This window comes from Equus przewalskii, chromosome 1 (genome assembly GCF_037783145.1).
Source record: "Equus przewalskii isolate Varuska chromosome 1, EquPr2, whole genome shotgun sequence".
Lineage (NCBI taxonomy): Eukaryota > Metazoa > Chordata > Mammalia > Perissodactyla > Equidae > Equus > Equus przewalskii.
Genome location: NC_091831.1, coordinates 29,556,228 through 29,583,621, shown reverse-complemented (window position 1 = coordinate 29,583,621; position 27,394 = coordinate 29,556,228). Strand labels below are relative to the sequence as shown.

The following is a 27,394-nucleotide window of genomic DNA, read 5'->3' as shown; positions in this document are numbered from 1 at the left end:
TCATAATCTCACCTCTGGCCTATACCCTGATGCTCCCTGAAGCCCTATCACCAACCCAGATCTCCATGAGTTTGGAACTATCTAACAGCACACTAAAACTCAACAGATCCAAAGCAGAACTCATCTTTTCTTAGATCTGCCTGTTCTCTTCCCAATTAAACTGTAAATTCTGGGACAAGAGGGACCATTTGGAACATAGCTATAGTCCTGGAGCCTAGAAAAACGCCTGGCACACAGGAGTTAAGTATTTGCTGAAGGACTGAATGAGCTCTATCAATAAAATGAATGCTATAAGAGAGAAATGGCACCACCTGGGCCTTGCTCAGGGAGAAGTCACCTGTGAGATCCTGGGATAACTGCTGGGCCTAAAGCCCTGGCCCCTCCTATTACACACATTTACTATTTCATTTTAATGGTTACAGGTAACATGAACACAAGATACTTCCGCAACCATGGAAAAGCACTTGGATTTTATTTGATAGTTTAAGTGTTTTTGAAAATATTGATAAACACAAGCTGTACTTGGAGCTGACAGACGTGCTACTAACATAGGATTTTCATCCTAGATTGTGACTTTTTCCAAAAAATATTCAATCTGAGGCCTCTTGCTGCAGGCAGCTTCCATGCGAATGCACAAAAAAAGAGGCAGGAAAACAGTCCCCATGGGAGACTGTAGTTTCTTAAAAAACAGGCTGCTACTAATTCCTGTGATGTTCATAAAGTGTTTTTCCCTTTGCTTAGTCATCCAGAGTGAAGTCAAAGGGCTCAAAGTCTTTCCGGAAGCGGCAAGCCAGGGTCTCCTCCTCTTCCTTGCTGATCTGACACTGCCTCCAGTCAGACTTGTCAGGAATATTAAGGATGGCTTCACTGGCCAGGACCTCCCTGCAGAAAGAACACAAGTCAAAATGCACAGTATCAGCCCCAAAGCCTCTCCCTCCCTCTATTCCTCTCCGGCCAGAGAGCTCTCTCCTCAGCATCAACAAAGAAGAAATGCAAATTCTTCCGACTTTGCTCATACCATTCTCTCTTGCCCTGAGTGCCATCTCTGCCAAAATCATACCCATTTTAAGTGACCAGCTCAGGTCCTACCTCTTTCCTAACCCCTCAAAGCCCATTTCTTCTCTCTCTCTTGAACAACCTGGAACTTACTGGTACTCAGAGAAGCAACATGGCATAGTAGCAAGAGGGCAGGTCCTGATGTCAGAAAGATCAGAGACTGAATTCCATCCCTAGCTCTGCCACTTGCTGTCTACAACCTGAACAGACTACTTCATCTACAAATCTTGATCTTCTCACCTATGAAATGCAAAGTAAAGATTTTGCGAGGTATGGATAACACAATCAAAGCACCGAACTAGCTGTGATTACATCCTACCTTAAAATGTAGCTTTGTCATCCCAACTAGACCATGAGTTTGCTGAGGTTTACAGAGTCATGCACCACTCTGACTTAAAAGTCCTCTCTCCTTCAAGGGGACTCAGGCCTACACAGGCACAACATCACAAGCTCAGTGTCAACAAAACAACTTAGCTCTCAGAACTACACACAGACATACACGCAAGCTACCTTCTGATTGCCTCTGCTTTATATTTTTATTTTTACTTATTTTGATATATTAGAAATAACTATCTGTAATATATGGTTCATTTTCCACTTTGAAGCTACAATAAATGGAAAAGTTGAAAACAAATCACATGAGTCTTCTAAAAGTCAGAGGACCTGAGCTCAAATTCTGGCTCACTGGGCAAACGTTGAGCCTACTTCTTCATCCATATAATGAAGATAGAACCACCTTTTTTTTTAATTTTATTTTTTTCCTTTTTCCTCCCAAAGCCCCCCCGGTACATAGTTGTGCATTTTTTCAATTGTGGCATGTGGGACACCGCCCCAACATGGCCCAATGAGCAGTGCTGTGTCCGCACCCAGGATTCGAACCGGCGAAACCCTGGGCTGCCGAAGCAGAGCGCACGAACCCAACCAGTCATCGGGCCAGCCCCAGAACCACCTTTCTTGCACAATGGGGAAAAATATGTCTTTTCAAGTACTTCAAAAATACTTTTCAAGTATTTTGTTAACTATAAAATACTATATAACTATAAATTTGTATTTTGAAAAATTCTCAATGTTGAAAATACAACTATCAGGAGCACAAAAGCATTCAGCGAATCTTTTTTGGGCTTATGTGCCTGTGTGTATCTGCAATCATGTGCCTACATGTCATCACTGTCCACATCTGCATCTGTTGCTAAGACAACAACAAAAAGATAATGTCAGATTTTTGAAGCTCCTCATACACGTGTTCTCATTTATCAATTATCTTCTTGAAAATGTAGACAACTGGACTTATCCAACAGTAGCAATCTCTTGGCAGGCTTTCCAATTTAGTCCAAGAAGGGTTCAAGGTTGCCTCAAAGCTCTGTTCTAACTGGGGAAAAAAACAGCTGCAAATCACAGACACAGCATCAGATAATCTGTTCTACATATTTTCAACTCTTCTCCGTACTCTTATCTCTTCTTGCTAGTAACTTCCTGTCTTCAGTCTTTACTTAATCCCTGTATGCTTTTGTAGTCATGTTCTGCCTGATATGTAGAGCAGAAATGAAACCTTATCCAGACCTTTAGGATACTACAGAATAATGAGGTTAAGAGTTCACATCTTGGGGTCCAACAGAGCTGAGTTTGAACCTACTACTGTGTGACCACGGACAAACTACCTAACCCCTCTAGAGCCATGCTGTCCACTCTAGGAACTACTAGCCAGATACAGCTATTTAAATTTTAACCCTAATTAAAATTAAATTAAATTTAAAAATTCAGTGCATCAGTCACATTAGCCACATTTCTAGTGCTCAGTAGCCACATGTGGCTAGTGATTACCGAACAGGACAGTGCAGATTTATACAGCATTTCTATCATCATGGAAAGTTCTATTAGGCGCTGCTCTAGAGCCTCATTCTCCACAGTGGTAAATTGGGATGACAGTACCTACCTTACAAAGTGGGGAAGATTAAATGAGGCAACACATGTGAAGCACTTGGCAAAGTGCCTGGCACTAAGCATATGTTCAATTACTGGCAGCACTTTACTCCCTTGAGCTAGAATGTCCACACCCCAATGCTTGCCCTCTAATCTCTCTCTCGAGCTCAACTTCAACCCCTTCATGAAGCCTTTCACTAAGGAGAAATGAGCTCTCCCTTCTCTGAACTTCTAAAGTACATTGTTCCTCAAAACCTTGTTACAGTACTTTTCACATTCTGCATTACATTACTGTCATATACATAAATATCTGCCTTGCCCTAAGAGTACTGGTTCCTTGGACGAAGGACTGTTTCTTATTTGGCTTTTTATTCAACTATCCATGCAGCTCTCTACTTTGTTCACAGTAGGTCTAGTGAAAATACATTTAAAATAAGAAATACATACAAACCTTCCAAATTGCAAAGGAAAATTCTTTTTAATTCTGTGGAAAAGCTTCTCTCCTGTGTCAAGTTCAACATAAAAATATGCTGCTCCTGGCTGTGCAATCTAAAGTAAACAGAATTTTATGAGGACAAACAATAGTGCTTTAAAAATCTAAAATCCTGGCTCAGCTCTACATTAATTTGGCAAAGAATTCAGTCTAGAAGTACAAGAAAAAGGATGTGAGCAGCTATACCAAGCCACTTAGTGGAATTAAGAGTTTAAAAAGCCAAACTGGCAGATAACACAAAGATCCTCCCTGTGGCACCCATCTTTCTAAGTTCCTGCCCTAGGAAATCTCTAATTTCTTGCTCTTCCCAGGAAAGCACTAAGGCATTGCTGTAATGCCATCTTCATCTGCAGTCTAATCAATACCCCATGTTCTAGTTCCAAATCGTCACCTGCCTATTTAACATTTCTGGAATGCCTTGACAGTACCTCAGGCTCACCATGTGAGAAACCAGGTCTTTACTTCTCCCTGTATATCACGTTCTACTCCTGCTTTATATCACCTTCTACTCCTGTTTTACCTGCTTGATGTCAGAGTGCTCTGGGATTTCCAACAGCTCTATCTGCTGCTCCTGTGCCTGGGTAATGAAGGCATCTTTAATGTCATCAGTAGTGCAGCAGCTGAGTGGCACAGGAATAACCTGGGGGGTAGGGGTAGGGGGTAGGGAGATAGGAGAAATTCTTTGTGCAGGTGCCAGAGAGGTCATGCCTCCTGCACAGTTCCTGAGAAGAAGCAAATCCATCACAGGGGTGGAGAAACACCCCTCAGCAGAGATTCTCCTCAGGCCAGACAGACCTATGTCAGCCTGTCTGTAAGGACTTAAACTTACGAGATGGCCTGCCACATGTGAGAGCCAATTGCTGATGCAGGAAAGGCTAGAGAGATAGCTCTGTCATCAAGCCTTTGCCAGCTCCTAAATAATATATGTGGCAGAGTCAGGCCCATCTGAAAACTTAACAAATGCGCCAGAAAGAAAGCCACCACAACTACAAACAAATTAACCATAAACAACCTTGGAATTTCTGAGCTGCTAGCTCCATGCAGGTTCTGGGACTATTTCCTACCTCTGAGCCTTCACTCACACTGGGCCTTCACACAAAATACCCACTCTCTTCCAAACTTTACTGATGAAGGCCCAAATCTTTCTTGGAACCTTCCTCAACTATCCATTCCTTTTCTAAACAAGGTACTTACTGTCTGTGCTCTTCACTTGCACTGACCATGCACTTCCCTGTGCACTCTCTAGAGTTATCACCAGAGACTCTTTAACCTTTCAAATGAACATTATTCAAATATTAACATGAAAGTTCATATTAAATATTTAATTTTACATTAGAATAACATATTTAAATATTAATTAAAATTAACATTATTTAAATATCAATATCCAGGTTCCCATTGGACCCCTCCAAGTTCTTGAGCAGAAACCGCCTACCTGTAACTGCAGGTGATGGCTCTTATAATTTCTCTCAAACAGAACACACCGTTTCCCTCGACTCTTAAAGAACCGCCTCAGTGTAGCCTTATACTTCTCCACCTCTTCCACCACCTCTGCTGAAAGCTCCACCACTGACTGGTAGTGTCCAATGGGCAGGATGAGGACATGGTCATCACACAAGCCTCCTTTGGCCAGGGCAAGGTAGCACTGAAGAGGAAGCACACAGAACCGAGACACCAATACCGCATGCATGGTTCTTCAGGGAGAAAAGCCTCCACAACAGTGAGCCTGACAGGGTGGAAAAAGTGCTCAAGAGCCTATCAAGAGACATTCTTCAACTTTTAAAAATCTGATTTTAGAAGTTATAACGACAATGTTCTCAAGCACCTGCTGAAGAATAAGATCAGATGCAACAAATTTCTATGCAAGTATCAAATGAACTGGCAGCAAATGAGCAGCATACAAACAGCCTTTTGGCTTCAAACGCACTGGAAACGAGGGAGACTGGACTAACAGTTGGCTTTCCCTTCCAGGCTCCCAACTTGAGAACAATTTTTTAGTTACTATCACTTTCAGCCACAGAAAGATGCCACTTCTGATTTCAAAACGACCACTTTCCCTATAGTAACATCTAATCTCACTGCTAAATACACTCCGTGGGTTCACAAAAAAAGGCTAAGATGACCTCATTAGCATCCAATGTTCCTACAGCCCTAAGCTGCTGACTAACCTCTACAACATCAAAGCAACCATAAAACCTAATGGGGTGGAAGGAAGGAGGAGAAATCTCAAACTCAGATACATTCAAAGCGGTGGAAAACTATGGTTCCCAACAGTGGAGGTCAGCAGCTAAAGAGCAGCCAAAAATATTTCTGTCAAAACCAAAACACGCAAGACTGCTCAACACTCAGACACTCTTTGAAGGGAAAACACTGAGTGTGTAGACAAAGGGCCAATGAATATCAAATGCAAGCAAATGATGAAGGTATGAGAGCTTTAGAAAACACAATCCAAAGTATACTTATAGTGTTGTAGGTTCAAAGTTAAGGGTGAAGAAGGAGTCATTTATGTCTCATCTACAACAAGAAAGCCCAACAGAATGACGGGATAGGTTTTAGAAACAAACTAAAGGATGATCATCCTTCATTTACTTGGTGTAAAGCACCAAAACATTTTTTTAATTTTGACAATAAGCCTTTTTTTTTTTTTTTACAATAACCATTCTTGATTGTATTTGTTTTAAAAGGTTACTCTAGAAGCCTGAGTCTTCTAGCCTTTCCTTTATGGCAGAGTCGCCACCATAAACATCAATTTTTATACTGTGATCTGCACTGAGGCTATTGAAGGTTTCTAGTCTGGACTAAACAGCACCCCCAATGCAGCACCTTCTGGTTCTTGTGGAACTGCCCAAATCCACTTGCCTAATCTCCTCCCTCCCTTTCAAACTCTCACCTTCTAACCTGTTCTATACTTGAATTATCTCTAACAATGCATGAAAAGGACCAGAATGAATGTTTCCCCCTTAAGTAAAATTTACGGATTTTGCAAGTTATTTTGGACTCTTAGCAGCCTTTCCCTGCTTTTACCAATTTGTGGCCATGGGCTGTCAGCATAGTTCTATGTATATCCCTTGAGGAAGGCACGGCAAAGACAGAGAAAGCTCGGGAAAAAAGGTAATGAAAGGAGATCAAGAGGAATGGTTGCAGGGAGGGGATTCCAAACCCTTTGCCAGACACCAGAGGTTGCTACGAGGTTTCTACCAGACAAAGGACAGCGCGAGTAAGCGTAGACTTGATTACTAGGTAGGCTCCAGGCTAAAATCCTCACGTGCCCTCCTACTTGGGGTGCTGGGTTGGGCCATAAACAAGACCCGAGATGCTTTTTGCCCTTCTAGCTTCAGGCCTAGATGAGAAGCAAACAGGTTTCCTTATTATCCTCTAAGTCCATACCCTGAGCTACATACTGTGGGCAATAGAAAGGTGAACAGAAAGAAAAGGTCACTTCTCCCGGAGGCCTAGAGCAGCACTGAGCTAAGTCAACCATTCCAAATCTCTTCTCCCCTGCATGGCATCTTGAACCTACTGAAGCTTCCCAAACAGATGGCAGTCCAAAGTCTGCCTCACCATACAAGTTCCATGGGAGAGAAGAACGGCATAAAGTAACCCAAAGAGGAAAACAAGGTCCAAGAGAGAGAATCCAAAAAGGGCATTCCTTAAAAGCAAGGGCTTTTCAAGTTTGCTCTTCTTCCCTCTGAAGAGTTCATCTACAGGCTCCATGTCCCAGTTGTGTCACAGGCCTTGACCCCGTTAGAGACAGGAGAGCTCCCCCTAGAGACAGGACTGTGCCAAAAAATCAAGACATAACAATAAATGTAAAAGACTGGGACGCTTCAGTCTGAAACAACAAAGACAGGAGAGGGATGTGACTTAAACTGTAAGACAAAAGTGAGACTCTACTCAGTCCATCGGAGGCCACAATAAAGGGCCCTCAGATTGTCAAGAGAAGCTGAGGAAAAGGTCACCCTTAGAAACCAAAATTAGAACAAATCAATGGAAATGGATGAAAGTATCTGTCTGCAGAAGCACCACACACTAGGAAATAGTTTATAAATATTTCCCTCAGGAACCTTGGGAAACAGCTAGTTCTAGCCACATGTGGCTAGGGTAAAACTGTAACCCTGAAAACGAAGCTTTTTTCATTCTAAGTGAGTGAAAAAGGATAATGGTCTACAGGGAGCTCAAAAAAATGAAGATCAAAGAACAGTATTATTTAATGCCTAACTGAGCCTTGCCCAAGGAAAGTATCTGGGGAAATCTGGAATAGGATGACTTTACTGTGAGACACAGAGAGTTCGTCACGGTTTTCCACAGCCTAAATAAAATCACCCTCAACATCATCTAGTTCTCATAGTCTGATTCAGCGCTTACCAAGCAACTTTATAATTATCATCTTGGGTTCCCAGATACCCACGCCAGAAATGTGGATATGGGTATTCCTGTCATTAGGAAGCTATATCCTCTACTAGGCAAAACTGAGAATCTGTCACTGCAGTTTTTTATATAATTTGTGTGAATCAGTTCCCAGCATTACAAAATTCCACATAAAAATTAATAAGGTCAAGTTTCTGAATGTAAAGATATAAAAAAAGAATATCAACATCTTTAACCCAACATGGGTACACAGCCAACAAAGGACTCCCTTTTTAGGACAAAGAAAATCCCTGTTTTAAATAGTGAGTAATTAATAAAAGCAATTCATCACCCCCAAGAAGTATGAACTAAAAATACAGAGTTCAAGAAGTACATAAAAGCATCACCCTAGGAGATCCATAACTATTTGTCAAAGAGGGAGAAAAGGAGGGAGTGATCTTATGAAACTGGCTCTGCAAAACCAGAGGAGAGTTGCTACAATCAAAAAGACAGACAATAACAAATGTTGGTGAGGATGTGGAAAAACAGGAACCTTCAAACATTGCTAGTGGAAATACAATACGACACAGCCACGTTGGAAAATAGTTTGGCACCTTCTTAAAAAGTTAAACATAAATTTACCAGCAATTCCATTTCTAGGTATCTATTCAAAACAAATGAAAACGTACGTCCACACAGACTTGCATGCAAATGTTCACAGCACCATTATTCCTAACAGCCAAAAAGCGGAAACGACCTAAATGTCCATCAACTGATGAATGTATAGACAAAATGTGGCATATCCACACAATGGAATACTATCTGACAATAAAAAGGAATGAAATATTGATACATGCTACTACACAGATGAGCCTCAAGATTATGCTAAGTAAAAGAAGCCAGACACAAAAGACCACATGTTGTATGACTCCATTTAAATGAAATATCCAGAAAAGGCAAACCTATGGAGACAGAAAGGAGACTAGTGGTTGCCTGGGGCTGAGGGTGGGAAGAGGGATTAATTGTAAATGGGCACAAGGGATCTTACTGGAGTGGCGGACACGTTCTAAATTGTATTATGTGATGGTTGTACAACTCAGTAAATCACTGAATTGCATAATTAAAGTGGGTGAATTTTATGATATGTAAATTATGACTCAATAAAGTTAATAAAAAACAAAGAGATATCTCCTTCTCTGTAAAAGGTCCATGGAAGTAACTCACATGTGTGCCAATGTTGACCACCAAGTGCTTTTCCACTTCAGGGCTGGCAAGGCAAAACCAGCAGGGTCCTGGAGGCTGAGCTTCATGTGGAAGAAAGTAGATGTTACTGTGGTCCAAGCACTCTAGCATATAATCACCGAACAGAACTCAGTCTAGTTTGATATTTATATCCTGCAAGGACTGGTATACAGCACTGCCACAATGGGCTGGGCCTGTTGTGCTCCCACGATGAACCCCCCGCCCAAAACCACCACTATCAATGAACCTCTATTCTCAAAGTTCTGAATTTGTAACCAATCCACAGGTAGGTGATCCACAAGTGGATAACCACATATTGACTAAAGCAGTATGTAACTAGCAACAGGCTGCAATGAGAGAACACTGAACTGGGTGTTAGGAACCCTAATAATAGTCCCAGCTATGCCACTAGCTAGCCAACTGACCCTGGGTAAGAAGTTTACCTTCCCAAGGTCAGCTTCCTCATCTTGGAAACAAGGGGATGGGAAAAGAGGATCTCAACGAAATAGCCTTAAAGTCACTTCCACCAGTTTGATTTTTCTATTATTTTATAAACCCACATTAGTTTTGAAGGCTCTTTAACTCATATGTTTATCTGACATGAAGGAATGGAGATTTTTCCATAGTTCTTACAGGAATAGGCTCAGACAGCCTTAAAGTCAGGCCATCACTGTAATATTGTATTTTTATTATTGGTCCTGATGACTCATTGTACAATTTCCCTCTGCCAAAAGAGGCTGTCTTAGCAATGCTGCTTCCCAAACAAGACCTGAAATAACAGCTACTGCTCACACAGGAGACCTCTAGAATCAAGGTACTTACGAGGTTTGCGAGGCTGCTTTGGGTGAGGAGATGACTTGCTATCTCTGCCTGGAGATGAACGCTTCCTTCCCTGCTTTTCATTTAAATCAAAGAAAAATTGACAGGCTGTTTCTTCCTGGAACGGCCAAAGGTAGAAGAGCAAAGGTTATTAAACTAACCTTTAGACAAGCAGCCCACAATTCACACACAAGGGAACACTGCTGCCAGGTAATGTCTATCTTTCCTCCCAGCCCTTTCTGCCTATTCTAGAGAAGAAAAACATCTTTCCAGTCCTGAAGCCTAGACTCCCAGTCTTACTTCTCAATACTTTCCAAGCTACCAAATTCATCTCTTTGGAAAAGAAAGTTAAAATGCAAGTTAGAGAGCAATTCTTGCCTAAAACAGAACAATATGAACTCACTCAAATTCTTTTTCCTTTCTCTCTCAATAGGCCCATAGCACAGTCCTACAATTTCACAGGTCAAACAAGTCTAACTGAACTTTAATTAAAAAGATGAGCAGGTTGCTCATAAAGAAAAAAAGCCTGAGAAGGCAGACCATGCACACTAGTAAGGGAATCCGACAGTCATCGCTTTAGTGAGGGAAAAATTAATTTCAGAAAAGACTACTATTAAGAAAGTTCTTCAGAAGGAGTCTTATTTACCTATTAGCACTCATTATAAAATCACAAACTACACTGCCACCAAATAGTTGGAGCCTTGCCTGAAAAGTTAAGAACAGATAATCAACTTCAGACAAGGAAAGATTTAACACTATGATACAATAACCCTAACATACGAATCAAGTTTAGTCAAAGCAAAACTGAACATGTGAAACTGGTAACCCCACAGATTACCTGAAATCTACTAAGGCTTTCTAAATACCACCATGATTTCCCAAGGAAAAAAAAAAGATCTAGATTCAAAGGATTAAACTTGTCTTATGAACTAAACTATAACCAGGAAAGGGATACCTGTAATGGGCAATCTTGCCCAGAAAATTCCACCTCTCAATCAGAACATACCTCAGGGGCAGGAATTTGCTTTCCTATGGATGCTTCCTTCCCAGATTTTCTGTATGGGTTTTCAGTGACATCTGGAGGCTGTTTTACCAGTTCTGCTGTATCCATTAGTTTCATAGGAACAATACTGAATGCATAAAGGTACTTTGGGAGAAAAACAACATAACATTAGGGGAAATACTGTTTATCCAAACGTAATCAACCTATTTTATTGCAATTTCACAGAAAGCTTCAGAAATAGAGTAAAATTAAAAGAGCAGCAACTTGGCCCATCTATGCTCAGAGAATACACAGTAAATCAAATGCCAATTCAGTGATCTCTGCGGGGCTAACCAAGGGCTGACGAAGGAACGAGCAAGAGATCAAAGGCCCAGCCCTCACAAAAATCAGTCCTTACACCAAACAACCATCACTACAAGGCCCTTAACCCTTGAACACAAACTGCTTCTGTCTCTGGGTCTTTTATCTTTGTGGACTCTGTCAACAGAATCATGGCACTGCCATTCTTTTTTTCCTAATGAAAACTAAACTGGACAACTTAGGGCTACCCTCTGATATTATACGATTTCTGCTGTACATGCTGATAAATTTTCTTAGGGACTAGTAGCAAAGAAGTAAATATTCATAAAGCATCCAGAATCTTGGACTAATGGCACAAATATTGAAAACTTCAGATGAAATATGAATAATGCTTAACCTCACTACTGATCAGGGAAATGCAACTAATCAACAATGATATACCATCTTTCATCTATCAGATTGGCAAAAACTTTAATAAAAATGTGACACTATTTAGTGAAAATGTGGATAGAAAAAAAACTTAGACCTATACACTGCTGGAGGGGGTGTAAATCAGAACAAAACTTTGAGAAGAATTAACAGTGCTTGCCACATTTAAAAATGTGCATACTCTTTGACTGAAGTATGAGTTGGTTAGGGCTGAGGCTAACAACGTACATAGTATGTACATTGTTTATGGCACGTTATAGTAGAATAATCTTCAGATTATGTATCTATTTTCCCACTTGACTGATTGTTCAGATTTTAGCTGTCTCAATCCACAACATCCTGCTTTTGGCCCTAGGGAATAAGAAATGCTCTCAGGGAAGTGAGAAAATTAATGTACTTTTCTGATATGTTCTCTCTCATGCAGCTGCACTGTCTTCCAGTACAAAGATAGATTCCAGGTATCGCTAAAATTTCCCAAAGCCAAGGAGGGCTTAGGCAAATCCTTGGGAGGATTTTGTTATTTCTGCTAAATCAAGTTGCTAAGAAGGAAAGCAAGAATACCATCTGAGGGCAAACTCATGCGTACCCAGAGGCAACCACATGGATGTAGGAAGAAAGGAAAATCATTCATTTGAAATTCTGCCTTTGTTCCACTGGGCCTATTTTGCCAAACCAAACCCTTCTCTAAAACTTCCTAAAAAGGACCCAAGGAAACTTGAGCTTTCATTACCATACCTTTACCAAAAAGTCACTGAGGTGCTAAGACCTTGCAGTTACGGAAAAGAGAAGATCTGAATGTTAAACTGGGCAAGAGAAATATTTATCAGGAAGATAAATATTAACCTACCACCAAATACTAAGATCTTTACCTTTTTCTTTTCTGGATTTCCAACATTTGCCAGAGCTATGAACCTGGTGGCATGCTGTGCATTTTCCTGCAGAACGATGTGGTTTCTGTAACATATTTGAGAGATAATGAGTTACCAATAAACTTTACTTTTGATTTACAATTATGAAATATGCAGACTCCATGCGACCACAAAAAAAGCACAGATCCTGAGTCCGTCACCACAAGTAACAATCTCAGATATTACCTGTCTGTCTAGTAAGACAATCATCCCTACCTCACAGGGCTGTTGTTAGGAAAAAACGAGATCACATATCCAAAAAGCACAAAAACTTCAACTTTCAGTTTTAAAAGAGCTGCAAGATTTGCAAAATGTTGGGGCCGGTCCCCGTCCAAGTGGTTGAGTTTCTGTGCTCTGCTTCGGTGGCCCGGGGTTTCTCCGGTTTGGTCCTGGGTGTGGACCTAGCACCATTCATCAAGCCACACCGAGGCGGCGTCCCACATAGCACAACTAGAAGGACCTACACCTAGAATACACAACTATGTACTGGGGGGCTTTGGGGAGAAGAAGAAGAAAAGAAAAAGACTGGCAAGAGATGTTAGCTCAGGGCCAGTCTTTAAAAAAAAAAAAAAAGATTTGCAAAATGTTGATAATTGCTGAAGCTAGGGGATGGGTATATAGGAGGGTTCATTATACTATTCTCTCTTGTATACTAAAAATCTAAAATAATGAAAACAAAAAAGAAATTAGTTTTAAGCAGAAAAACAAGCTTCAAATAATAATATATAGTATGATTTCATATTTCTAAGAAAAATATAAAAATACATGAGTGTCTCTATTTCATAGGAAAAGATATGGTAACTACATATACCAAAATACTTTTTTGAGCTTTTCTGTGTTTTACAAGTATTCTACATTGAGCAACTATTATTTGTAATTAAAAGAAAAAAAAGTCATGGCATTATATATATTTTTCATTTTTAGTGAGTTGACTATTAATACAGATGCTAATCCTTAAGTCCTTTACTTTCCTCATGCTACAAAAATTTCCTGAATCTGTCACGAAATACTATTTTATTTTCACAAAATCTAGTCTAATACCATTTTATATAAATATACACATATATATTTTATATTCATATTGAAAGGAAATAAACCAAAATACACTCTGTCTGCTACAACCTATTCTTTTATTTTTCTTTCTTTCTTTCTTTCTTTCTTTCTTTAAAGGAAGACTAGCCCTGAGATAAGTGCTGCCAATCCTCCTCTTTTTGCTGAGGAAGACTGGCCCTGAGCTAACATCCGTGCCCATCTTCCTCTACTTTATATGTGGGACACCTGCCACAGCATGGCTTGCCAAGCGATGCCATGTCCGCACCCGGGATCTGAACCAGCCAACCCCGGGCCGCCAAAGCGGAACGTGCACACTTAACTACTGCGCCACCGGGCTTGCCCCTATGATAGAATTTTTGTTACAGCTCTAGTTAAAAAGTTGCAGAGGGTTTTTTGTTTTATTTAAGTTTTATTAAGCTCTAATTCAAATTCCATACAATTCACTCATTTAAACCATACAATTCAATAGTTTTTAGTATATTCACAGTTGTGCAACCACCACCACAACCTAATTTTAGAAAATTTTTGTCAGCTGAAAAAGAAACCCTATACCTATTAGCAGTCACTCCCCATTTCCTTCTAACTAGCCCCCGGCAAACATTAATCTACTTTCTATTTCTATGGATTTGCTTATTCTGAACATTTCATACAAATGGAATCACACAGTATATAGTCCTTTGGTCCGGCTTCTTTCATTCAGCACAATGTTTTAAAGGGTCACCCATGTTGTAGCAGGTATCAGTACTTCCTTTTTCTTGCTGAGTCACATTCCATAGTATGGATAGGACACTTTTTATTTACCCATTCATCAGCTGATGGACATTTGGGTTGTTTCCACTTTCTGGCTATTATGAATAATGCTATTATGATCATTTGTGTACAAGTTTTGGGGGGAGCTATGTTTTCATTTCATTTGGAATAGGAGTGGCAATGCTGGGTCATATGGTAACCATGTTTAACCTTTTGAGGAACTGCCAAACAGTTGTGCAAGCGGCTGCACCATTTTATATTCCCACCAGCAACACATGAGGATCTAATTCCTTCATATTCTTGCCAACACGTATTATAATTTGTCTTTCTGATGACAGCCATCCTAGTGGGTATGAAGTGGTATCTCATTGTGGTTTTGATTTGGATTACCCTAACGGCTAATAATGATCATGCTAAAGAAAGAGCATCTTCTCATGTGCCTATTGGCCACTGGTATATGTTCTTCAGAGAAGTTATGTATGCAGATCCCTAAAAGTTAAACAGGTTTTGAGTGGCTTGTTTCTCTAACCTCTGTTTTTAGTGCGTGGTTTTAGTGCAAGAGGTTTTTCTGGAATGCACACACGGAGACATAACAGAAGAGTCTGCATTACCTGTGGCTATACCTGAGGCCATGGTATTGTGAGGGAAGGGCAAGCTATTTTCTTCTTTTCGCTCGCCTATATTTTTGGAACTTTCAACATCTACATCTACTACGTCTGTGTTAAAAAAAAAGTTTTTACCCATTATTTTAAAGATTATTCATGCCCTTTATCAGAGAAGATAATTCAGTTAACTCTACCATTTACAAAACACTCGTTTTATTTTCTCTTTTTCTCTGCAATATATCCTTTAAAACTTCCACCTCCAAACTCATACAAAAGAAAAAAAATTGATATGAGTTCTTTCTTTCTTTTTTTTTAAAGATTGGCACCTGAGCTAACAACTGTTGCCAATCTTCCTTTTTTCCTTCCCTGATTTTTCTCCCCCAAATCCCCCCAGTACATAGTTGTACATATTTTAGTTGTGGGTCCCTCTAGTTGTGGCATGTGGGACGCTGCCTCAGTGTGGCTTGATGAGCGGTGCCATGTCCGCACCCAGGATCCAAACCGGCAAAACCCTGGGGGCCGCCAAAGTGTAGTGTGTGAACTTAACCACTCAACCACGGGGTCGGCCCCCTGATACGAGTTCTTGATTCCCAAATTGAAATACTTCTAAAGTGATTATACTAAGTTTTCTTTTTTTTCTTTTTAAAGATTGGCACCTGAGCTAACATCTGTTGCCAATATTTTCTTTTTTCTTCTTCTTCTCCTCCCCAAAGCTCAGCAGTACACAGTTGTATATTGTAGTTGTAGGTCCTTCTAGTTGTGGCGTGTGGGATGCCGCTTCATCATGGCCTGATGAGTGGTGCTGTGTCTATGTCCAGGATCCAAACCGGCAAAACCCTGGGCCACGGAAGCGGAGAGCATGAACTTAACCACTTGGCCACGGGGCCGGCCCATATACTGAGTTTAAGAGTTTACAAAGAGTACTGTTTGGCCTGATCAAAACAGCACTTACTGTGCTACATTGAGCTATGATGATTAAACAATATTGTTACCTCAGAACCTCAAACCTCTAAGGGGTTCTTTATAGTCCAATACCTTGTATTCCAAATTAGAAAAAAAAATTCAGAGAAGTTGAACGATTTGAGAGTCACTAATTTCAGTGCCTGAGTAACTAAAAGGAACCAAGATGTTATACGGCTAAAATGAACATGAGCAGTTTACACAGAAGATGCCAGTTAAACTCTTTAAAAAGCCAAAAGAACAAAACGCTACTCACCGATATGGAAGCCTCTCATAATAGGTCTTTTCTAAAGCAGCAAAATGGTATCTTGGTTTCAAGCCTGTGGCAAGACTGGAGACCAAAGCAGAGCCACATTTTTTGGTATCCACTTCTCCCTAGTAAACAGAAACTCAGTCATCACACAAGATGTAAGAGCTATCAAGAAATGCAAAGAAATAACAAGACACTTTGAACTGATATTTGTCCCTAAAATATATCAACTGAAATTTATATGTGGATACAGATGTGGGTAGTAGGATTTGCATAGTGAATTCCACACTTACGGCAGTCAGAGAAAGCACAAACACATAAGGGGAACTGGGTTATTATGAATGCTGAAATAGGAACAGTTGCTGGAAGCCAGAGGTTAAAAGGTAAGTTTTCCATACTAATACCCAAAATAGGTTTATTAAAATCGTTTTTGGAAATTAAGCTCCCTCTCAGGAGCCCGCAAACTGTGCTTCTAGAATTTGCCCTATTGTGCACCTGCAGTTCTGACAATGCAGACAGTCAAAGACAATGTGGAAAATAACCATTAAAAGCTAGCTTTCAGGGCCTCTAGGATCCACAGACTATTTTGTATGGAATATTGAAGGGCTTCCTCACGTAAGCATGCAATCTTTTATTTTGCTTCAGTCAAGAAAAGTGTGGTTTGTTGAAGGGCACAATCACACCCTTGTTACAAAGTCTGTAACATGGTTTGTCAAAAGTTAGGCTTGTTCCCAGAACATCCCCAGCTTCCATTAACAACAAATTACGTGCTCTCTCATCCATGACATTTTTTTTTTTTTAAAGATCTTATTTTTCCTTTTTCTCCCCAAGGTCCCCCAAGTACACAGTTGTGTATTTTTAGTTGTGAGTCCTTCTACTTGTGCTATGTGGGAACGCCACCTCAGTGTGGCCTGATGAGAGGTGCCATGTCCGCACCCAGGATCTGAACCGGCGAAACCCTGGACCGCTGAAACGGAGTGCACGAACTTAACCACTCGGCCACGGGGCCAGCCCCTCCATAACGTTATTTATGTACTTTATTCTAAAAGAAGGTATTAGCTGGAAATAAAGAAATTACCAAAGTTAACTTCCCACTAAGTAAAGCAAGAACTTCCTTTTGTCTTATGCGTGCCTCCTTCAGGTTTCTGCTGAAGGGCAGAGAATTGGCCTTGAGGTCAGCTGTAGTACCAAAGGGAGTGGTGAACTATACTGTTTTCTCCCCTACAAATATCTTGTATGGTTGTTTATAAACTTTAATCAAAATCCTCTTTTAGCCCCCCAAAATGAAGGGGCCTCATTCTTCTCATCCTTCCTTACAGAGCATCAGTGTCTTTCTCCCTTCCATCATCACTTTAATAGTCCTCTGGATCTCCCCTTGCTTTGCTATATCTTCTCTATTCTGTAACCAGCACTGCCCATTGTATTCTGGGTGAAGAACCATGGCTTCGTGGAAGGAGAAGAGAGCATTTTTCCTTTCAACATCCTCTCTGACAATGCCTGGTATCTTCTTGGCCATTTTAGTCACTGTGCTGAAGTTGACAGAGAGTGGTCTAAAAGGCCTTTTTCTGGATCATTGCTGATACTTCTACATCTATTAATTGATATTTGTCCCTAAATGCATTCTTCCATTTCCCTTCACTGAAGCTCACCTGACACTTTCTGCCGTCACATGCAACCTTTCAAGTTTCATTAGGCTTATTACCACCAGTGTAGTATTTCACAACCCATGATAGCCATCATTCATCACCCTGGTGTACATCCTCGTCTAGACAGCTTATAAAAATATTCAGATCAAATGCAATGGTGAGCTCCAATGCATTCATACTAAACCTTTCATATTAGAGAAGTACCAAGTTTTCAACATCTCATTTCCCATCTTTACATCTTTAGATCACTATCTTTGATCCCATAATGATTCCATAAAAAAAAATTTTGATCCAAAAAGCTATAATCTGGAATGAAAAGGGGGAAATACAATTGCAGAGCTGCCACTAGATATAAATCTTTGCACTGAAAATTAGTGAACAGTCAAAACATATTAAGAGGAAACTTGAGAGAGGCCACTTGAAGCAGAGAATATAATTTAAATTACCATTCATTTATAATTAAAATTTTAGCAATCTCCTTTGTGAATTGTGCTTTCTTAAGATCAACTTTTGCTTTGGTCAGTTGATACAGCTTTAAGTATTCTGAAGAAATTCACAAAAGACGTCTACTGAAAGGTATTAAGAACTAAAATACTCAATATAAAGAACAAAGAAAGCCCAGATTAAGCCAGTGCAATTTACTTTTAGAAATTCCAACTGAACAAGCACTACTCACAGAAGAATTCCCAAAGTTCCCCACATACTTGGGCCACGGGGATGTGAGCAAGATATCAACACCTTTAAACTGGGATGTTGAACAGAGCATTGTTCTCAGGGAAGACACATCCTTGGGACTAAAACTGTAACCTGGGACCGGCTCATTTAAGGACTCTGTCCCACTGAGGTACACAATCTGCAGCCCCGAGCTTCCAGTGAAGATACCTTTACGACCTGGGTTCAAAGAAAAATGGATAAGTTGTAGTTAAAACTGCAGAATGATGAAATGTTGTTATGGTGATAAATCTCTCTCTCCCCCCATGCCATGACTCTCCTATGTCCCAGCCATTCTACGTGTCTGGATGAGTGAAAACCCTCCTCAAGCCCCACTTCTGGCTACTAGGTCTCAGTGTTGGATGGCTACAACAGTACTCCTGTTCAGTAAGAGCAGCCCATATGTGGAGGCTGCTGGAGCACACAGGCCAGTCTGTTTACCCCAGGTGCCTTACAAATGAAAAAAGTTGGGAAGCACGGATTAAGAAAAAGGCTTTCTGCCTTCTAGAGACTCTACATGGACTAAAAGAAATCCAGACACCTGAACACAGGAAGAGGTAATGAGGAAAAAAAACAGCAGTTCTAAGAAAGCTATAGTCTAGAAAGATGTACCCTTCAGGCAGGCAGCAGCTTCCAAATGGAAAACATTTGGAAAGAGCAACTGCTTGGGAAAAAATTGAGAGACTCGACCCTCTTCTAAATTTACTCCTGGCTTGTGCCCTTTATTCTGTTCCTTCTGGCTGCCTCCAATACCTTGCTCCATCAGTTTTCACCTCCTTTTCATCTAGTGAGTCTCTTCTTCTCAAATGACTCTTTCCACATACTAACTAATAACCACACAGACTAACTAATAAAGGAAGACGTATACTAACAAAGAATAATAAAGTAATAAAGGCGGGGCTAGCCCCGTGGCGGAGTGGTTAAGTTCGTGTGCTCTGCTTTGGCGGCCCAGGGTTTCGCTGGTTGGGATCCTGGGCGCAGACATGGCACCGCTCATCAAGCCATACTGAGGCAGCGTCCCACATGCCACAACTAGAAGGACCCACAACTAAAAATACACAACGATGTACCGGGGGGGCTTTGGGAGAAGAAGGAAAAATAAAATCTTTAAAAAAAAAATAGACTTTAAAAATAAAAATTAAAAAAAAAGTAATAAAGGAATGTACAGACTAACTAATAAAAAGAGACACATAAGGGCCGGGTCGGTGGCACAGTGGTTAAGTGCACATGTTCTGCTTCGGCGGCCTGGGGTTCACCAGTTTAGGTCCCAGGTGCAGACATGGCACTGCTTGGCAGGCCATGCTGTGGCGGGCGTCCCACGTGTGAAGTGGAGGAAGATGGGCATGGATGTTAGCTCAGGGCCAGTCTTCCTCAGCAAAAAGAGGATGATTGGCAGCAGATGTTAGCTCAGGGCTAATCTTCCTCAAAAAAAAAAAAGAGAGAGACACACATACTAATAAAAAACTAATAAAGGAGCATTTACTGCAAAGGAAATGTAGCTTTCTAGAGAAATGAAAGATGAAGACAGAGAAACTATGAAGAGCAGTGGAGTCACACACATACTAACTAATAAAGAAACGTCCTCTTCAGTTTCAAGTTTCTCAAAAGAGCAGTCCATGCTAAGTGTTTACCTCTTAATTAGTTCCTTAACCCACTGCAACCTAGTTTCCCTCTGCCACTATTCTCTTAAGGTCATTAATCACCCTATATACTTGCCAAAGGTCTCTTCTCCTGAAACTACGCTCTCTTCACTTAGATTCTATGAACTTGACAGTATCTTTTTACCTCCCCAAACACACCTCTAATCACTTTCACCTCCCTCTGCACAGCCTCTAGATGAAGATATACATGCCCCCACCACAGGGAACTATAATCTGCCTGCTTCCCTTCTCATATTTCTTCCTTAACAATTTGATCCTCAGCTTTATTTTTCATCTTTATGGGACCAAGTCCCCAAAACACACACTCTTCAACACAAGATTCAAACAATCTTGTTTACATATTCTAGAAAGAACTATCACTTCCATCTATAAGGCGGATGTTCTGCTGGCACTACAAGCTCACTATCACATTTACTATCAAGTTCATTGTCTGCGCCTCCTACTGGATCTCAAAAAATCTTCCACAGAAACAACCCCAATACCTTGGCTGCTCTTTCCACTCCTGACACTAAATTCATATGGTAAAATGGCTCTCAAATATCTACAGTAGTGGTCATAATCCAAATTTATTAACTACAGTGAGAATTGACATAGGTCAGGCCCATCTACAAGAAGAGAATTTCAAAATTTATAGTTCACAACTGTGGTTAAAAACAACAAAAATCCATCCCTCAGTTTTTTGCCTAAAGGGCCTCATATGAGTGAAGTAAGATGAGATGAGACTGCTTACATGAGGGCCACAGCCAGATGTAGAGAATAAAGGCCAAGATGGACTAAGGTAAGGAGGGAATGGGAGGGCATTTACAGCAAAGGAAATGCAGAAGCTTCCTAGAGAAATGAAAGAACAAGAGAGAGGAAATGTGCCCAGCAGAAGAGCCATTTTAGAAAAGAGTAAGTTGAATGATCCAAGATGCAGGAGACCGACAACAGGGGGTGGCTGGGCAACAAAAGCACAATTTGATACTGGTTTTCAAAATGGCCAGACATTGAAAGAACCACTAAAAGAGGTTCAGGGGCTTGTGGAGGTAACAACTTTAACCTAGAATTGGAAAGTGGATCTGGAACCAGAAAAGGACAACGGGAGTGAAAAATTCAAGGATCAGTACTAAAAATGAGTTTCCAAAACCTTAGTGAAACCTAGAGCTATAGCTAGTTAGGAGTCTAACTAACAAGTAAGTTGTACGTATCTAGCAATGTTATATGGTGAGAACACATACATGGAATTTTTTTTATCATAATTTATACTTTAAGTACTCCATACACTGTAGTCAAGTAGTTTATCCTCTAGTTGGCTGAAAGAGTATATATTTGGTTGTGGGAATACAAGATTGGAGAAGAGGTGCGAGACACAACAAAGGAAAAAATGCCATAGTCTTAAGGGTATAGACAGACTTTAGTAAAGAACCCCTTGACCCCCATTCTCTCAGGCAGTAATGGCAGAAGAATCCAGCCAGAAATCTCCAGGGAGACTAATTCCTGGGGACACTTTATTATGTTCATTACAAACACAAAAAATATCAACTTACCCAGATAAGTAATGTTTTCAGCTAATTCACACCCATCAGCATCTTGGAAATATTTTACTGTTTCCTGGTTATTTGCACCCAGCACATAGGTCTGAATAGGAGCTAGTGAGAGAAACATACATGACACCACATAGTTACCAGATCTGCTTTGGAACTTGAAAAATGCTTCCTCATAAGAAAAATACTCAAGCCAAAGTAAAGAGTCTACAATCCTATATGTGGAATATGCTCACCACATAGGATATCCTATACCCAACTTTGTGGCCTATCAACTGATATCACTAAGGCTGATGAACTGACATCTTAGAGAGGACAGTCAATGTATAATTACGAAAACATAGACCCTAAAGAACTTGATAAAGAGAACACTAAAACCGGAAAAAGGAAAGGGAACATATGGTTGCATTTATTCAATTCCTGCCTACTTAGAACTATTTTTCTGGAACTAAATCCAACCAAATTCAAAAAGTGAACATTTAGATGCACTGGCATTCTGCCCAGCTCAATGTAGAGCTAAAAGAGAAAGTCTTAAATAACTAACACATGTAAAAAACAACCCAGAAAGAACTGTGTAGCCTTGAAACTTTGTTAGATGTCATTATTTGTTAAATAAAAATAGTATCTATACCTTTCTTGATGCCAGTTTTATACTCCTCCCATTCAGCATCCGGAGTGGAGCCAAAGAAATTTCCTACACACAACAGCAGCTAAAATGAGTTTTTTAAACAGATATGAGTTTTTTTACTATCAAGTCGTACATAATTGATAGCAACATTATTCAGCTAATTATCCTACTTACAGGTCTCAAACCAGGTGTTTCCCTTAATCAATTTACAGAATTTCAATACATAATTCTTTAGCAGCAATTGTAGTTACTCTGATTCTATAAATTACTAAATTTTGGCTCATTGGCTGTCAAATTCATATTGGGGTTTGGGAAGAGGGAGTCAGGGAAAGATGGAGAAATGGACCTTAGAGAATCCCTCTGTGAAATATAAAACTTTAAATAGTAGATACCCTGAGAGATACAGGACATAAAAGACACATTTCCTGCCTATTGTCTTTACTCAACCTTTTTTGTTTTTTGAGGAAGATCAGCCCTGAGCTAACTGCTGCCAATCCTCCTATTTTCGCTGAGGAAGGCTGGCCCTGAACTAACATCTGTGCCCATCTTCCTCTACTTTATATGTGGCCTACCACAGCATGGCTTGCCAAGTGGTGCCACGTCCGCACCCGGGATCCGAACCAGTGAACCCCAGGCCACTGAAGCAGAACGTGCGCACTTAACCACTGCGCCACCAAGCCGGCCCCTTTACTTAACCTTTAACCCAATAAACAGATTATCCCCACACCTAGAATACTCTTCTGTATTCTAGGAGTTTACAGTCTACTTGGCAACCACACATAACATTTATATAGAGCTCTTTAGTTTGTGAAGCATTTGCACATGTTATCTGATTTAATCCATACCATACACCCACGAAATAGATCTGCACTTCCCAAAGCCAGTGGTCAGAATCACTCACGGAGGTTTTGCTAGTCTGTTTTCAATTTTGGCTACAGCAATAAAGTAACAAGATTCAAATTCAAAAAGCATAAAAAGACTGGGGCTGGCCTGGTAGCTGAGTGGTTGGGTTTGCACGCACATTCTGCTTCGGCGGCCTAGGGTTTTGCCCATTTGGATCCCAGGCACGGACATGGCACTGCTTGTCGAGCCATGCTGAGGAGTCATCCCACATAGCACAACCAAAAGGACCTACAGCTAGAATGTATAGCTGTGTGCTGGTGGGCTTTGGGGAGAAGAAGAAGAAGAAGAAGAAAAAAGAAGGCTGGCAACAGTTGTTAGCTCAAGTGCCAACCTTAAAAAAAAGAAGTATAAAAAGGTAAACAGGTCTCCCTTTCCCCACCACTCAGCAGCGACTAAGTTCCTAGGCTCACAAAAGGAACTCAACCTAACAAAAAAGGAGAGGACGTGTTCAACCAAGGAATGAATAAAGGAGCCACAACTCTATTTTAGTATGTTTGACTACAACAGTAAAATTAAATTTAGTAAAAAGAAACATCTTACGTCAAAGTTTCCACTTTTCTTCTGAATTGCTCGAACTCGATTGAACAAAACGTCAAACTTTCCTTCAACATCTCCACAAGCCAAGCTGCAAACAAGAGACAAGCGTTGAGGCAATTCAGGAAACACGAACCAGCCTGCCAGGTTTGGTTTATACTAGTGTTCCTGGATCAGGAAGATGTGTGGTCCATCTCTCTGAGGTTACCTGAGAGGTTCAGTGCACATAAACTATGTCTGACCACTGGGCAGCTCCCCCTAAAGGTCTTACCAACACCTTCAACTCACCATACCTAAAATTCAGCTTATCATTTCCTCCAAAACTGAACGAGCTTCTTCTCCTCAATTCCCAAGTGTTGTGGATAGGTCTATCACCAACTTAGTCACCAAGAGTCAAAAATCTCCCATCCGGTCACTAAGTCCCATCAATCCAAACATCTTACACATCCATTCCATGCTTGTTATTCCCACTGTCATTCTCTTAGTGTAGGGCTTCAATCACCCATTCAACAAACACATACTGGACACCTACAATATGCCAGGGGCAATATGCCGAGTCCTATGCAAAGTACACAGTAGGAGCACAAAGAAGAGGAAGACTCAGTTCAAGCCTCAAAAAGTTCACAATCAGGGAAGGAGAGATACTCTGACAGTTATAAATATATATGAAAAGGGCTACAACAGGAGATACACATGAAGTGTTGTGGGGCAAAGAGAAAGTGCCAAGAGCCAAGATTCGTAAGACAGACTGGCCCTAATTTGTAGTAATTTCTTCCATTCTCTTACTTCTGAGTTTTTGGGGTTTTTTTTGCTGAACAAGATTGGCCCTGAGCTAACATCCAGGCCCATCTTCCTCTACTTTACATGTGGAATGCCTGCCACAGCATGGCTTGATAAGCAGTGCATACGTCCGCACCTGGGATCCGAACCAGTGAATCCCAGGCCACTGAAGCAGAGCATGCACACTTAACTGCTGTGCCACCAGGCCGGCCCCTCATATCATTTTCTTAATGTCTTTTAACTCATCTTGAAATATTCTAGTTCTTATTGTTTCGTCAGCATGTCTCTCTGGTGTTCTGTTGTCATTCATATCACTGAAGATTTTCAAGCTGGGGAGTGACATGATCATATCTGTTTTAGAAAGATTATTTTAGTAACAGAGTGAAAGATGGTCTGGAGGAACAAATGACTATGAGCAAAAAGAGCAATGCCAAATGAAGGAGGAGAGAAACAGATGAGAAATTCAGAATTCCGAACACAAACACAAATTGGAGTAGAGAAGTAGGATGGGAAATGATGGAGAAGGAGGAATGGAGGATAGCTGCAAGGCTGAGCAACTGAGGGTCCTATGATATGGCAGAGGCAGAATCAGAGAGAAATGTAATGAATCTGATATTGGATACAAAGTAGACAGCACACTTAAATTTCCTCTAATGCCTTCTCTTCTTCTATCCATCCTACATAAAGCCAACAGCTTAATCTTCTTTCCTCAAAAACATTAAGAGAACTCTACTACCTGCAGAACTCGCCTTCCACAAATCCCTCATCTCTCTTCCCACTGCTTTCTCCAAGTTTCCCTAACAGAAGCCTTCTCCACTGTCAATCTGATCACTTCTTGCCTCTGCTATTCCCTGGGTAGTTACTTCTAACAATCCCACTCTATCCATCCTGAGTCTAAATTTTTCACATCCTTAAAAGCCTAGCATATCTCTAAAGCTTCCCTGATTGGTTCAGAAAGTCACTCTCTTCTCAAAACTTCAGAAACCCATATAGCATTTCAGAGCAAGCTCGGTAATAAACTTTTAGGCATTTTTATTTATCTTCTGAGCACCACATCTTCTAGGAAGCTCTCCAGGCCCTATCAGTCATGATTCCTGGTGCCCCCACAGGATCCTGCACTTTCTCTATCATAGAACTTGTCACATGGAGTTTTCATCATTTCTGGGAGAGCCATCGTCCAGTTTGCACTTCATGGGACAGCTCAAAATTCATTTCCTCCTAATACGGGCCCTTTTCCAGTGTTTCCTATCCCACTGAAGAAAGACAGAAATATAGGACCCCAACAATGTCAAATCCTTCTCACTCACGACCAAACCATCTCCAAGCCCTGTTGATTTTATCTCCTTAACAAACCTCGAGTCCCTGGTCTTTTTTTCTGTCATTAGACTACCTAATTCTAGTTGTCCTCTATTTGGCTCTAATTTGTTCACATTGCAGCCACAATCACCTCCCAAAACGAAATTTGATCATGCCAAAACCTTCTTAAACATTTCAATGACCTTTCAAAGAAAATTTTGGTGAAGAAGATTGTCCTTTAGCTAACAACTGTGCCAAACTTCCTCTATTTTGTATGTGAGATGCCACCACAGCAGGGCTTCACTGGCGGCATGTAGGTCCACGCCCAGCATCTGAAGCCGGAACCCCGGCCGACCGAGGAAGAGGAGCCCGCGAACTTAACCACTACATCACTAGGCCGGCTCCTGGATGACTTTTAGGATAAAGACAAAAATATTATTCAAGGCACAATCCTCACTCCCCTGATTCCTCACATTAAGCCAAATACCTCTATTATACACCCTCTCAGACCCGTGAACTTTTTATTCCAACATTCATCACTATCGTAATTTTACATTGATCTGGATTCTTCGATTTTTCTCTATTCGATTGACTGGATTATTCGATGTTTCTCTAGGCTAAAACTCCATTAAGGCAGGAACTCCATCTATGCAACGCCTAGCACGGGGCCTGGCACACTGCAACTGTTCAATAAATATTTGTTGAATGAAACGAATGGAAGTCCTCTCTTCACCACCCCAGCGCCCCCTTCTCCCAAAAAAGTGCGCCAAGGCAGGAGCCCTACCAAGCCATCCAGTCCACCACTGACCAGGACCAATCAATGAATCCCATGCATGGAAATGTTTGTTAATAATTAAGTGTGTGGTGTGGGGAGAAATAAAGAGGAAATTATGTGTCAGAGGCCAGGACGGCTTAAAATGGAGGTCTGATGCTGGGAGTTTCCGCCTCTCCCAGCGAGGGTCGCTCAGAAGCGAAAGATGCCGGACCGGCCAGGCAAAGACGTGATCGGAGCTCAGCAGCCGCCGCCCCTGCTCCCACCCCCACCCCCGCCTTTCCTCTTCCCTTCCAGTCCGGAGAAAGACCCCCGCCAGCGCACGCGCGGAGAGAGAAAGAGAGAGGGAGGGACAGGAAGGGAGACCTGCGATTCGGGCTCACTCACAGGCGCAGCGGTTTCTGAGCCATCCGTCCCAACAGCCTGGGTTGTGACGACCACCAAATATAAGGACTCCGAACCCGCGCTCCTCAGAAAACTGCGGCCGCACTACAATAAGACGTCAGCGCACGCCAGCCAATGAGGGCTCACTTTTCTACGGAGAGCGCCGAGGGTCAGAAGCCACCCTCAGGTCGTTTGGCCTCAAGGATGAATCAAGGAAGGACAGCCGTAGAGAAAAGAGGAAATGACAAAAAGGATTCCAATTATGATTTTTTATTTCGGGGCAATTGAAGTTAACGAGATGCTAGAAAGTTCCCGGCACAATGTTCGGCCCCAGCCTAACCTAACACTCTAGTGGCCAAGACGGACTCCTCCATACATATATTCCATCAGTTTTTAACCTATCAAAAAATTAAAGGAAAAG

At 41.1% G+C, this 27,394-nt stretch overlaps 1 protein-coding gene and 1 non-coding gene across 15 annotated transcripts; both read right to left on the bottom strand.

Moving 5' to 3' along the window:
• Positions 1-455: 455 nt before the first annotated feature.
• On the bottom strand, positions 456-27,179 carry CWF19L1 (CWF19 like cell cycle control factor 1). Of its 14 annotated transcripts, none has more exons than XM_008543853.2 (14): positions 26,977-27,179; positions 23,748-23,832; positions 22,308-22,386; positions 21,680-21,781; positions 18,458-18,672; positions 16,142-16,260; positions 12,479-12,563; positions 10,884-11,024; positions 9,881-9,995; positions 9,041-9,120; positions 4,905-5,114; positions 3,990-4,109; positions 3,428-3,525; positions 456-882 (listed from the first exon to the last, which is right to left on the bottom strand). In XM_008543853.2, exons 1-14 carry the CDS (start codon positions 26,997-26,999, stop codon positions 738-740), a joined length of 1,617 nt encoding a protein of 538 aa, XP_008542075.1. In that variant the 5' UTR covers positions 27,000-27,179; the 3' UTR covers positions 456-737. The 14 variants fall into 14 exon arrangements, with proteins under 14 accessions (XP_008542075.1, XP_070415360.1, XP_070415330.1 ...); XM_070559259.1 differs by having other exon boundaries at positions 18,486-18,672; positions 26,977-27,173; XM_070559229.1 differs by having other exon boundaries at positions 22,308-22,370; positions 26,977-27,110.
• LOC139078501 (small nucleolar RNA SNORA12) lies at positions 4,312-4,457 on the bottom strand. The gene has a single exon (XR_011531498.1). It is a non-coding gene; the product is annotated as a small nucleolar RNA SNORA12 (small nucleolar RNA).
• Positions 27,180-27,394: the final 215 nt, after the last annotated feature.

Coding starts and splice junctions, on each gene's coding strand:
- CWF19L1 (XM_008543853.2), bottom strand. CDS start 26,999: ATGGCTCAGAAACCGCTGCGCCT. Junction 9,996..10,883: donor AGCAAATTCCTGCCCCTGAG/GTATGTTCTGAT, acceptor TGGCCGTTCCAG/GAAGAAACAGCCTGTCAATT. Junction 883..3,427: donor TTTCCTTTGCAATTTGGAAG/GTTTGTATGTAT, acceptor TTCTTTCTGCAG/GGAGGTCCTGGCCAGTGAAG.